This window comes from Rhinolophus sinicus, linkage group LG06, assembly GCF_036562045.2.
Source record: "Rhinolophus sinicus isolate RSC01 linkage group LG06, ASM3656204v1, whole genome shotgun sequence".
NCBI lineage: Eukaryota > Metazoa > Chordata > Mammalia > Chiroptera > Rhinolophidae > Rhinolophus > Rhinolophus sinicus.
In genome coordinates, this window is record NC_133756.1 from 157,711,715 (window position 1) to 157,725,328 (window position 13,614).

The following is a 13,614-nucleotide window of genomic DNA, read 5'->3' on the forward strand; positions in this document are numbered from 1 at the left end:
GGGGAGTAGCCTCTGCATTGTACTTTGAACGTCGTGTGGCTCAGTGGATATCTGAACAGAGAGGCACTAGGACAGAAGCTGGGTCTGCACTGTCCACCCAGCGGCAGAGGGCCTCTGAGCTTCCCCTTCTTGGAGGCCTATGTTCACTTGTGCTTCGGTCCAGCTTTGTCACGCCCGGGGAGATGGGTTGGAGTGGGGTGTGTGAGGGACAGTCAGCCATGGGCCCCGGTCTCTGAGCTCCTGGCTTAGGGTTTTTTGTCCTCATGGCTCAGGCCAGGGCAGGAGATATGAGTGATGGTCAATCTAGCTTGGGCTGTTGCCCAGAGCCCCAAGGTCCTGTCCTCAGTCAACTTGAACTGAAACAGCAAGTGGAACTCTAAAAGTCAAGGCCAGATGGACCCGAGAGGTCGTCCTGCCAGAGCCTTGCAAACGTTTTTAAGCACTGAAACTGTTTAGTTCGAACACAGTGTTATAAGCAACCCCAATGTGTAAATGCTAAAAGCTTCTCCGACTGACCACCTGCTGTTATGACCCCAGCCTGCTATGACCACCTCTCCTCATCTGGGGGTGCCTGAGGGTTCCCAGAAACCCCCTTTGAGGAGCACTGACATCCCTTCATTGGGCGCAGGAGAGGAGGGCCACCGAGAGTGGGGCCTGGGCTTACATGCCCACCTCCACCTGTGCTCTGTTGGGGCAGGGGACGTTGGCCCTTTCTGCCACATACGGGAACTCTGTGAACCGCCTCCCCTGGGAAAGAGCTCCTGTTACGCAGTCACTCGATCCCTGCCTGCTTCTGCGATGCCCAGGGAATGGTCGAAGTGAAACCCAATAGCTCAAGATGCAGACCTGTGCCCTAGATGGCCACGCTGCCCAGGGAGGTGGCCCCTCTGTGGATCTGGGGGCCATGCAGCCTCCCGGAGCCTGGGAGGCATTTCCCCCAGTGCAGGTCAGACCCTGAGGCCCGGCCCATATCGTGAAGAGGCGCGACAGGATCTTGGTGGCACAGGGTACGCTGGGCGTGTGGGTGGGGCTTCCAGAGGGGAGGTGTCAGGCTAGGTTTGCCGCTTAGTGTCCTCATTAACAGCGGCATTGGGGGGCCCCTAATGAAGTGGAAGGTGCTAATTCCTCCAGGAGGTGTTGCCAGCACTTGGGCCTGGAAGTCTCTTCTGGGGAAGCTCTGAGAAGCAGCCAGAGCACTGATGATTTACCACCTGGTAGGGGCTCCCAGCAAGTGGGTCACAGAAGAGAAGAGGCCCTGGGGTAGGCTGGGGGTGGGCAGTGGGGTGGGGTGGGGTTTAGGATGCTGGAATGGGAAGATGGGCATGAGCAGTGAGCCACTGCTCCTCGGGCGTCCGGCGTTTGAGCTGGGATGGGGCCTGCGATAGACACCCTGAATCTCAGACACAGAGCGACGTGGGGCATTCCAGCAGGGCACAGGTGTGGCCTTGGGCTGAACTCCGTAGTCCAAGCTGACCTGTGGGAAGGTGATTCCCACCTCACTGGCTCGTTGTGGAATAGGGAGGCAGGGCCAGCAAAGCCCCAGCCTGGGCAGATGGGCTCCTAGGAGATGACGCCGTCCCTGTCTGAGAAGATAGATCAGGTCATCCCTGCCTGAGCAGGTTGGCCAGGAGTGGGTCAGCCTGGTCACCACAGATACAGAGAAGCGCCTTTCTGTTTGGGAAGGTTGACTCAGATCGCAGAGAGATTATCACCCCGCCACTCCTGGGGGGCAGTGAGGAAAAGATCTGAGCATCTCAGGAGAGATGATTAATAAATAATAATGATGGCAACTGATACTTCCTAGGAGGCGAGTGTATAATGTGCTTTATTTCATTTACTTCTCATGACTCCCTATGAAGCAGGTACCTTCATTATCCCATTTTGCAGATGAGGAAACTGAGGCTCAGAGAAGCGAAGGTCACAGACCACTAGAAGTGATGGAACCAAGATTCAAACCCAAAGCTGCCCCACTCCAGGGCCCAGGAAAGGCAGCAGTGGGCTCGCAGGAGGCCTCCGCCTTCAGGTCTGCACATTCCAGAGAGGGAGGGTTCCTGCGGAGAGCGGGTAAGGATGTGCTAGAGCATGAGGGGACGTGAGAAGATCACAGGAGCAGCATAGAAAGGAAGAATAGAAACAGATAGAAACAAAGCCGGAATGGGTGCCTGCCTGCCTATGTCCTCTCCACAGACAGGCAGGACGAAATCACCCGGAGCTTGGACACCCAGGCGGTGGGGCATCACTCATCAGGAGGCCAGCCAAGCCTGCCCCTCCGGGCTGCTCCAGGGTACCTCTGCCCCAGGGCACCAGAATGAGTGTGGGACAAGGGCCCATTCTTAGTTTCAGGAAAATAAACAATCTCCAAGGAATAATTCAGAAACAAAACCTGGCCTGGCCAGAACCTGGGGAATCCCTTCCGCTATTGGAAACAGGTCCATTCTAGCCCTGCTAAGTGAGCCCTGCTGTAAACTGCCCCCACCCCCACCCCCCAGGATCAGGGAAGGTCTGCCGCCCTCCTGGCCCTCCCTCCTCATTCCCAGCAGCCAGCCACCCTCCTGGAACAACTAGCAGGAAACGAAAGGGCCCAATTGATTCCCAGAGAGTTGGCTGGTGTCAGTGACAGGGCCGGTGGCAGATGGCAAATTCTGCCCGTGGTAGAGGAGTGGAAAATAATTAGCGTGAGAAAAGAAGCTGGAGACTCTGTGATAAATGGAGCCCTGATGAGGGCTCCTTGGGAGGTGCTGGCAGCCTGCTTAACTTCTCTGGGCCTCAGTTTCCTCATCAGTAAAATGGGGATAAGAATAGCACTTACCTCATAGGGTTGTTAGAAGGATTAAAGGAGGTAATATTCATGAACTACTTGCTGCAGTACATAGAAGGATTAAAACACACACACACACACACACACACACACACACACACACACACAAACATGTGATAGAATAATTGTTGGAGCTATTTCTGGGTTTAGCCCAGGATGGCTGTAGGCATGGCCCCCAGTACTTGGGGTTGCTTCTTTTCAGCATCTTTCCTGAACTTTACGCCCTGTCCCCAGGTTGCTCTTTTATGGGGAGGGGCTCTGGCCAGCAAGCACATTGATGTGGAGAGAACACAGGAGACGACCTGGCTTCAGAGTCTGACTTGGCCCTCACTCACTAGGTTAAATAACCTCTAACCTCTCGGAGCCTCAGTTTCCCCATCTGTAACATGGGCACAGCCATACCCCCCACAGGGTTGGAGTGAAGGGCGTAGGAAGTGCTTCCCTGGTGGGATGGTGGGGAAGTTTCTTGTGAGTCTAAGGCCCTGGGGGCGGAGGGGAGCAAGTGGCAGAGGTGTCCCCCTCTGTGCCCAGCTGCACCAGGCACAGTGTTGCAGTGCTGGGGCCTGGGCGTATGAGGACCCATCTTGAGCTGAAATCCGGCCCCGGCCCTGCCTTCTGCTCCAGCACAGCTGACGTGAGAAAAGCAACAGCTTTCAGCCCCTAACTTGGGTGGAGTACACCCGGGCACAGGCTGGTGGCACACTCGGCCCCCGGCCCACGCGTGCGCTCTCTCTGTCATCTCTCTTGCTGCCTTCCCTCTTCCGATGCTTTCCAGAGCCCAGCCTCAATGTGGGGCCACAGACCTGGGAAGGAAAAGCATTCAGAGAGGAAGGGACGCCTGGATCTTGTGTCTGTGTGCGTGGGAATAAGGAGTCGGACTGATGGCAGAGACTGTTTCCTTTCAAGTAACTCACAGAGGCTGCGTGAAATCTCAGCCCTGCCTCGTCCTTGTTGCATGATCCTTGGGTAAACATGGCGCCTCTCTGAGCCTCAGTTTCCTCAGCTGAAAAGCTGTGAGGTAATACCCCTACAGGCTGGTGAAGCTAGAATGAGGTGACACATAGAGTTTCAGCTCTGTGCTCTCTCCGGGCTCCACAGCCCACTCACCTCAAGACAGATGGTGGAACAACCCTGGGCTCAGTTTTCCTCATCTGCAAAATGGGGCGATACCCACACTCCCACTTGGTGTGACGAGGACCAGAGAGCTCTTCATGGGCCCTGAGGCCCTGCCTCCTCACGGTGCAAGGGGATGTTTGAAGCCAGCTCTTGGGTTTAGAAAGGGGCATTTAGCCAAATCCTGCTCCTCACAAGCAACGTGTAGCGATTAAGACTCGGGCTCTGGAACTGGGCTGTGTGACCTGGGGCAAGTCACCGGCCTCAGCAGGCAGAGGTCCAGGAGACCCAGGGAAGGTGGGCTTGGGTCTGAGAGGCTTGTCTCCTTCAGCAGCCGAGCTGCAGAGCAATGGGGACCCTGCCTCCGGGAAGTGAAGAGCCAGCCATAGATGACGCTGAAACCGTGCAAGTGGTTGCTGCCTTCCTGCAGATTGGTCTCTAGCCAGGGAGCTCATGTGGATTTTGTCGGCTTCCCAGAAGGTTATGCATCTTCAAGAGCACAAAAAAGAAGATATCAGCCCAGGCTCCCTGGGATGACACTCTGTTAATGGAAGTGTCTCTTGGGGAGTGCGAGTGGGTGCCATGAGGAAGAAGGGAGTGGCCAGCTCAGGGACTCTGGGACTGTCAGCAGGGAAATTCGGGAGCCTCTGGGGCTTTTCTCAACCTCAGTTTCCTCACCCATAAAAGGGGGTGGCGGGACTGTTTCTGAGGCCCCTTTTAATTGCAATTCCTGCATTAGCTGGGCTTTGGATGGCAGCAGGAGGGCCTGTGCCTCCTGCCTGATCCGCCTCCTGCTCCTTGGGAGGTATTGGGGCTGAGTCTCTGAGCCTCAATCTCCTCGTTCTTCAATAGTGACAGTAATGGAAGAGCCAGCATTTGCTGAGCACTTACTATGTGATAGGTGCTGTCTTAAGTATACGACTCATTTAACCCTCGTGGCAGTTCTGAAGCAGGTACGGTTCTTAGCCCCGTTTTAGAAATGAGGACCCGAGGCACAGCGAGCTGAAGTAGCTTGACCAAGGTCACCGTCAGGACTCAGACACAGTTGTTTTAGAACAGGAGGAGCGAGAGGGACGCCGTCGCCCACATCACTGCTGTGAGGACAGAAGGTGATTACTCCAGGACTCTTGACACAGGAGGTGGCAGTGATGTCACACACCTCCCTGTGGCCCGGACCTGGCTGTCATCCCTTCAGGCGCCATCTCTAGTCCATCCCTGGGCTCAGGTGCCTGCAGCACCTGACCTAGAAGCTGGAGGTGGCACTGTTGGGATCTCCCACAGCACATCATCCTGTCCCCTGTGGGTACCAGGTTCCGCCTGACTCCACTGCCCTGGCCCCAGTGCAGGCAAGCAGCGTGACCTCCCATCTCCCACATGGCCGGAAGTCCCTGCTGGGCCATCTGGAGGGCGGATGCAGCAGCCCACGCCCTCCTCCCTCTCCTGGGAGCTATTGGCACCCCATCAGCTACAACCTACTACCGAGGGGCTCTTCTCCCTGAAAACTCCCAGGGCCTTGCGCAAGGGGACCTTGGGATCAGGGGATGAGGCCCAGCTCGGGGCGTGTTAGCCAGCCGCCCCCGAGGCCCACGGCGGGTGCATGTTGCCTGGTCAGGGCTTGTATCTGCTCAGTCCAGCCCTACCCCTCAGTGGGAGCCACTCATGAGCGGCATCACAGTCCCAGCACCCCATCGCAGACCCCCTGCCAAGAAGTTTCCAGAAAGCCCCTCAGGAGCTCCATTAACATGATGGCCACCACGAGTAGCAGCTTGGGTCTGCCAGGGCCTGTGCAAACCTCCTAGTGACGTCATCCCATTCAGTTCTCCCCACAGCCTCCTGAGGGGTGGTGTCCGTGTTCTGCAGATGAAGACACTGATGCCCTGTGATAGTTAAGATAGCCAGAGGAGGGGATGTGGTTTCCCTGAATGGGCAGGAGAGGCGCTGGGGTGGGGCATTTCCCAAAAAGCCAAGTGTGTGAGCTAAGAAAACCCTTTTTTATAACGGGAGGGAGCTTCCCCAGGGGGAGCTTGGGCCTGCTTCAGGGGGATGGAGTGGTGGTTTGGGGCAGCCAAGGCTGCTTGTGAGGAGAGGGGCTGGGTTTGAAGTTGGATGTACTCACGCTGAAACCAGGGTCTTGAGGTGGGGTGTGACGATGAAAGACACTGTAAGGCCGGGCCCTCAGGGACTCTGGGTTGAGCTGGGGCTGGGATAGGCAGCAAGGAATCAGCAAGGTTACTGTAAGACAGTGTTCCTTCCTAGGGCTGCACTGGAGTGAGGGTCCCGGAATCCCCTGAGGGGCGGCAAGTACTGCCTGAGAAGGGCGAAGTGGCAGGGGGCTGTCAGGGAGGGTTTCAAAGAGGAGGTGATTTGGGGGCCTAGAAAGATGAGTAGGTTTTGCCTGGCGGAGGATCTGGGGTAAACAAAGACTGGAACCTTACAGTGAGCTGATTTTGGAGAGCAGCAAGTTTGGGAGGGATCAGAAAAGGAGGGTGGGGCAGTGTGAAAAGAAGCTGGAGCACCTCCCCAGCCAGAAGGAACTCCCTGGCTGAGGGTGAGATGCTGGAATCTGTCTCCAGGGGTTAGGGAGTATCTTCTGCTCCAAGACTCAGAGAGGGTAAGGCACCTGCCCAAGATTGCACAGCCTGCCTGCTGAGGACTGAAAGGCCCTTAGCCATTGTCTGAGGGGCTTGGACTTTATCCTACAGTCCACAGGGAGCCAGGAAGGTTTTTAAAGTAGGGGACAGCTTGTGTATTTTTAAGAAGAGTTTTGCATTTTTAGAAAGAGGAACTCCCAGAATGGTTAATACTTAACCCAGGGGCCTGAATCATCAGCAGGGAAATTGGGTTTTGTGCGTGGGGGAAGTAAGGGGCCCCCTAGGACCGCTTAAGTCATCCCGTCCATGTGAGGGGGGTCCTGACATCTCATTCACATCTGCCTGGGCGGGGGGGGGCCTGTTCAGAGGCATGGGGAGCCCCCAGCAGTGCCCCTGTTACCCCCTGCTGGAGGGGGCACCACCCCTGCCCTGGAAGGGCCACTGGTCTGGGGTGAGGAGGGGGAGGCTGTGTGTCCACCCACTGTGCTTGTTGGATGGTACTGACCTTGTGCCCTGGGGAGGGGAGCCAGAGGAGGTGCTTTGTGGCAGCCCCAGACCAGGAAGTGGCCTCTGTCCTCCCCACTCCTGAGACATTTCCTCCAGATGAAATCACATCTCCAGCAGGGGAACAGGCCCCCATTGTGAAGGGCTGGGGTCTCGAGAGAAAGGGCGTCTTTCAGGCCCTTAAAAATAGCAGCCCTGAGATTTATGAATCCGCATGGACTGGAGTTGTCCCATCCTCCTCCCCAGCAGCAGCACAGGCCCCGTCACCCCCACCCTAGACAGTGACCTGTTGGTGAGCAGCTGGAGAACCCACTGGCCCAGTCGGGGGAGGAGCAGCTGGGCCAGCAGGGGTTCACACACCCTGCTAAGACCCTAAGACCGGCGTTTTCCAGCTCGGGTAGGGTCCTCACCAGAACTTTAGCAGGTGGGGATAATCAACATTTTACAAATGAGGAAACTGAGGCACAGCTAGTAAGTCACACATTGGGTGGTGGTCCCCAGGCCTGTCACAGGGCACCCACTATGGCCGTCGTGGTCGAGATGGGCACCGGCACTGACCACGGCTGCTGGCCGCAGGCTACGGGCAGAGGCTGACCCTGACCGTGTCATTCCAGTGTCTCGACAGATCTTCAGCCACCTCTGCACCTGTGGCCCCAGTTCTGCCTGAGAGCAGGGAGGGCAGGGCCACGTGCACGCATGGGGCTGCGTGTGAGGCTGAGGGTGGTGCGTGAATGGTACATGTGAGTTGAACAAGAGGTTAAGAGTGGGGGTGAGAGGCGATTGGGAGCCCCCCCCCACGCATACCTGAGAATCAGATATTCTGGGCTGTTGGCGGGGGCAGGGTCCTTACCTGCTGAGGGGCTGCTGCTCCCTTTCCTCTGAGGCGGAGCTACAACACCTGCTGGGACCAGGCTGGCCCCGCACCTCTGTCATTCCTTTCATGTGTGGGGGTCCCCGGAGCCGACCCCATGCTCCACCTTACTCTCTGAGAGCCCCCTGGAGACAGGGAGGGGCTGTAGCGAACTGTGGCAAAACCCCAGTTGTTGGCAGCTCTGTCCTGCCCCAGCCCTGCTGCCACCCGCTGTGTCCTGGCCCCTCCTGTCCCGTTCTTTCTCACTGAAGCTGGTGCTGTCAGTCACTTGTCACAGACACAACACTGGAGCCCCAGCCCCCGGCAGTCCCAGACCCCGTTCCTGGCCACCCCACGACGCGGCTCCTGTGCTCTCCATCTGTCTTGCTTCCCAGAATCCGTGCTCCGACTCCTCCTTGGAGGGAGTGGGATGATGTCACTTCCTGAGGGTGGGGGGGAGTAGGCACGACCCCGGCAGGCTAGCCCGCCAGCCCGCCTGCCAGGCCACCAGCTCTGCTGGAGCAGCTCGGTGGTGGCTGGATGCAGTGGCTGCACCGGGGAGAGGGAGACGAAGACGGGCCAGACTGGGCATGCCGGCGGCCCCACATCTCCTGGCCCACCCTGACGGCCGTGCCCACCAGCTGGGGGAGTTGCCAGCTTCTTTTCCGAGTGATGCCGGTTCCCGCAGATACTCGTTTTCCCTGGAGCCATCTCAGGGAGAGGAGGACTTGCCACCTGCCCCTGGACCGGGTGCCATGTAAGCCTCTGTCGGCCTGGGGGCAGCTGCCCACCAGTGGGGCACCCAGCCCTCTGCAGCAGGGGTTCCTCTGCATAGTTCAGTGCAGGGGTACCCTGGAGCCCCTCATTGGGGTCGCCTGGTCTGCTCCATTACCCTTGTTCCCCAGGCTCTGGGGAGTGGGGCCCCAGTTCCTGGGCACTTCTTAGCTTGCCTGGGGCTAGTTTGAACTCTGACTTCAGAGAGTTGGGAACTGGGCAGTAAGGCTGCTTGGCTCAGGGTGGGCATGGAAGGTATGGTTGCCGGGAGGGTGGATTACTCTTCAGGGCTCGCCCACTGCCCCTCCAGAAGGGGGGCTGGGTTCCCCAGTCATGCTCTTGACCCTGGTCTCAACCATGCCCTTCCCTACCAAGAGGCGTAGCTTTGGTTGGGAGTTCTGTCTGGTGGGTGCAAAAACAAGTCCTAGAGCATGCTCCCAGGGTTCTAACAAAGCGAGAAAATGAAGACCTAATTCAACAAATATTTACTGAGCACGTACTATGTGCTGGGCACTCCCACCTGTATGCTTGCCGTGCCCTTACCCCCAGCTCCCCCAAGGCCTTCAGCCTTCCACCTGCCCTGCCCAGCTTGTGCAGGGGGTAGGCTCATGCTTGGTCTTGGAAGCCCCCACCCTACCCCCAAGGACTGTGTGCCCTGGGCCAGGTCTCCTTGAGGAAAGGCAGCAGGAAGGCTGGGGGAGGCAGGGGGTGAGCCCAGGCCTTTAATGGAGTTGACAAACCACTGTTGGGGTAACCCCAGGCAGAGTCAATCCCAAAGGGCCAGTGCCAGTCTTAGGGGCTGGAGAGACTTCAGGGGTAAGGCTGAAGTTAGGGTCTAGCTGCAGAGGTCCTTTATGTTAGCTCTGGGGATGGATAGGACAGACGTGTGTCCTGCCCAGGGATGGGTCAGCATCTCCAGGAGCCTGGAAGCTTTTGGGCTGTGAGGGCTGCAGAGATGCCTGTGCTGCTGGGCACACCTGGTCAGAGTGCAATGGTAGCCCAGGCAGCCACAGGGCCCTCTGCTCTCTTTCAGGAGGTGAGCACCAGGCCCGCTGAGCCTCCGCAGAGCCACCAGCCATGCCCGGGATCGTGGTATTCCGGCGGCGCTGGTCTGTGGGCAGCGATGACCTCGTCCTGCCAGCCATCTTCCTCTTCCTCCTGCACACCACCTGGTGAGTCTTGGGGCCACGCCGCCAGCCTGGGTCTGAGGAGAAAGGACTAGAAGGAGGCTTTCCAGCCAGCTCTTCTGACCCGGTCATGCTCCCAGCTTCCAGCAGGAGGTGCCTGAAACATACAGTCCCTTAGGTGATACCCGATGGAGCCCAGGGACCCCACTTCACCACCACCACACCGGACCCAGCGCTGGGTAGAGCTGCCGCTGCTGTCTCTCCACAGCTGGCAGCCGGGCTCCCCACCCTTGCTTCCCTGTCCCTGACAGCCCGTGTCCTCAAAGGATGCTAGGTAGACAGTGGTCCTGTACCCACTGCATCCAGCCTGGGCAGGGCCGTGGGAGGTGTGCAGGCTGCCGGCCCCTCACGTGTGCGTCCCCCCAGGTTTGTGATCCTGTCCGTGGTGCTGTTCGGCCTGGTCTACAACCCGCACGAGGCCTGCTCCTTGAACCTGGTGGACCACGGCCGCGGCTACCTGGGCATTCTGCTGAGCTGCATGATCGCCGAGATGGCCATCATCTGGCTGAGCATGCGTGGGGGCATCCTCTACACGGAGCCCCGCGAGTCCATGCAGTACGTGCTCTACGTGCGCCTGGGTAAGGGCCACCCGCCTTGGGTGGGGGCTGCTCTGGACCACCCCCACCTCCACCCTTCTCCTGTGTCCCATCACTCATTCAGCCAACATTTGTTGGGCACACGCTATGGGCCAGGCGCTGTGCCCACGCCAGGGTCCAGTAGCGAGCCAGCAGACTTACTGGTCTGATGTTCTAGACCAGGGGCGGGCACACCTCGGCCTGGGGGCCAGATCTGGCCAGATGTCTGTTTTTGTAAATAAAGTTTGATTGGAGCCCAGCCACACTCATTCATTTATGTACTTCCTGTCTCTGGTTTCTTCAGTGTGACAACAGCAGAGCTGAGTAGCTGCCGCAGAGAATGTGACCTGCAAAGTCTGAGCTATTTACTCTCTGGCCTTTACAGATAAAGTTCGCAGACCCCTGTTCTTGGCCACATGCGTCTCTTCAGCTGCTTTGTGAGCCTTTGCGAGCAGCCCCCCTCCTGGGTAGCCCTCAGGGGCCTGGGCCAACTCCTGGGAGGGCCAGCCTGAGTTAGCCTCTGGGGCTGCTTCTGTCCCTAGTGAGCACCTCTTGTGCTTCTATGACCTGTGCTAAGCCCTTTCCCTGTGTTAACTCTGACAGGAGCCATTATCGGTCTTTTTACAGATGAGGGGACTGGGACCCAGGGAGGGTAATACGCTCTCTCAAGGTCACGCAGCTAGTGTTCCAGTGTCAGAGCTGAGATTTGAACCCAGGCTGCCTGGCTCTTAGTTGCCGTACCAGGCTGCCTGTGGAGCTGGGGTTTCCCATGCTGCCCCCTGGGGGGCCACTGAATGCCCCCCAACCCCAGCTCAGCCCTGGGCTCAGTGCTCTCGCATGAGCAGGGTGCCTTGAGCAGCAGGCTCCTCCTCCTCCTGCCTCAAGTGCCAGAAGCCTCTTCCTGGGAAATAGCAGTTTCCTTGCAATGAACACTGTGTCATAGAATTCTTGCACAGTAATGTAATGTAGATGTTGTCACCCCATTTTACAGACAAGGAAACAGAGGCTCAGAGAGACTAGGTAACTTGCCTAAGATACATGTGATTCGAATTCTTGGGTATAATTCTAAAATGCTGGAAGAACAGGATTCATCTGCAGCCTTTCAAGTCACCTTCTCAGGAGGTGTCGGGAGCCTGAGGGCACATAATGACAGGATGGAGTTAGGGGGACAGCCTCGCTCCCTGGGCCCTCTCCCCCACGAGGCCTGTGGGCAGGGGGCAGTGGGGGCCTGATGCCCCTACTGCTGAGCTGGCTATAGGCCCTGTGGCAGGAGGGGTCAGGCCAAGGTTCCAGGGCCCTTCCCGGTGGGCAGACGGTGGCCGTCCCTTAGCCAGGGCCCTGCTTTCCTTACAGCCATCCTGGTGATCGAGTTCATCTATGCCATCGTGGGTATTGTCTGGCTCACTCAGTACTACACCTCCTGCAACGACCTCACTGCCAAGAACGTCACCCTCGGTATGTCCGCCAGCCCCAGGGATAGAAGCTCGGGCATCACCGGAGGGAAACGGTTTCTGTGAGGGCGCCCAGCAGCTCAGCTGGCCGGGGCTGTGGCCTTCATCCTTGTTGTCTGCCACCCACCTTCAGGGGACCCTGGTCTGGAGGGTGGGCAGTAGCAGGCACAGAGCTGTCCAGGGCAACAATTGAGGGGCCCTCAGCATCTCTCTAGAAACCCAGAGCTGCCTGCTCTGTGCCGAGGGTGGGCCTCAGGGTCATTGCTCAGCAAAGGGACAGCCATATGGCCAGAGCCTGGGGTCAGAGGCTTCGGAGCCTTGCTGTTGGACGGGGGGCTCCAGCGCCCCTTCCTTCAGAGCTGTTGAGCCAGGGAGGTATCCCCAGCCCCTCCACCTCTTGCTTCCCGTTACTGCCCCGGCAGGGATGGTTGTCTGCAACTGGGTCGTCATCCTCAGCGTCTGCATCACTGTCCTCTGCGTCTTTGACCCCACGGGCCGCACCTTCGTCAAGCTGAGAGCCACCAAGAGAAGGCAGCGCAACCTGCGGACCTACAACCTGCGGTCAGTCGTCCGGGTGGTGGGCAGCCCCCTCGTGGGATTTGCTGGCAGGCAGGCAAGGTTGGCCCCATGCCTCCAATCTGCATCCCAACCTGTGTGAGCCCAGGGCATTTGTCCAAGGCTTCCTGCCTCAGTTTCCTGCACTATAAAGTGGGAGAGACAGTTCCTGCTTCACGCTGCTGTTAGGAGATTTAAATGAGATAATGTGTGCGAAGTGGTTAACACAAGGCTCACGTTTGGCTCGTGTGTTGTAAATGGCAGCCATTGTTATGATTGTCCTCACTTCAATGCCAGTGCCAAAAACGTGACAGTAAGAGCAGATGATCATTGTCTATAATAAGGAATGGTAGTTCCATGCGGTAGCTGTTACCAGCATCTCTGTAAAAGGGGCACAGAGATGTTATGTGACTTGCCTGAGGTGACACAGCTGGTACGTGATGGGGCTGGAATCAAGCACAGGCAGTGTGGCATCAGAGCCCTTGCTCTTAATTGCTAGGCTGGGCGGCCTCTGGGACTAAGGGGGCTTGAGGAGGGTAATGAAGGAAGGCTTCCTGGGTAGGGTGTTTTCAAGAAGGAGGAAGGCTGTGCCATCGCAGAGAAAATGAGGGAGGGCACCCAGGGTCACAGTAATTCCTGTTGTTGTTGTTTTTTTAAACTTTTATTTATTTTAAGTGTGTTTTTCCAGGACCCGTCAGCTCCAAGTCAAGTAGTTGTTTCAATCTAGTTGTGGAGGGCGCAGCTCACAGTGGCCCATGTGGGGATCGAACCGGCAACCTTGTGGTTAAGAGCACCGCGCTCTAACCAACTGAGCCATCCTGCCGCCCCAGTATTTCCTGTTTATTGAAAGAAAAAGAGAGGGGGGTGTCCAGGTTGCATCACAGTAACTTCTGTTCATTGAGCTGCTGAGATGTAGGCCCTGTGCTGAGCCTTTTACCATCAATCCGTTTAATCCTTCCAACAATGCTGGTGTGGCCATGAGACCCATTCTGCAGATAGGAGTCCAAATCCACAAGAGGCAGGTTACTTGCCCCAGGTCAAGTTGGTGGGGTGTGGGACTGGCGCTCCGTCTCCAGCCGAGGGCAAACGGGGTCAGGGGCTCTCAGCCAGGGGAGCGGGTTGCCCAGGCCCCAGCGCTCAGCAGGAGTCTCCCCATCCCAGCCTCCTGAGCCTCCACCTTCTGCTCCTCTCTGCAC

General features: G+C 57.7%; 1 protein-coding gene across 6 annotated transcripts in view; it reads left to right on the forward strand.

Moving 5' to 3' along the window:
• Positions 1-13,614, forward strand: part of DAGLA (diacylglycerol lipase alpha) — a 61,501-nt gene that overhangs the window by 26,201 nt on the left and 21,686 nt on the right. For 5 of the 6 annotated variants that reach the window (XM_019754062.2, XM_019754065.2, XM_074336475.1 and 2 more), the window contains 4 exons: positions 9,684-9,822; positions 10,204-10,415; positions 11,766-11,867; positions 12,286-12,424. In XM_019754062.2, the coding sequence (XP_019609621.2) occupies positions 9,728-9,822; positions 10,204-10,415; positions 11,766-11,867; positions 12,286-12,424 (548 nt within the window). In that variant the 5' untranslated portion in view covers positions 9,684-9,727. Of the gene's footprint in view, positions 1-8,303; positions 8,634-9,683; positions 9,823-10,203; positions 10,416-11,765; positions 11,868-12,285; positions 12,425-13,614 lie in introns of those variants that run through there. The other variant, XM_019754064.2, reaches the window with a different exon arrangement.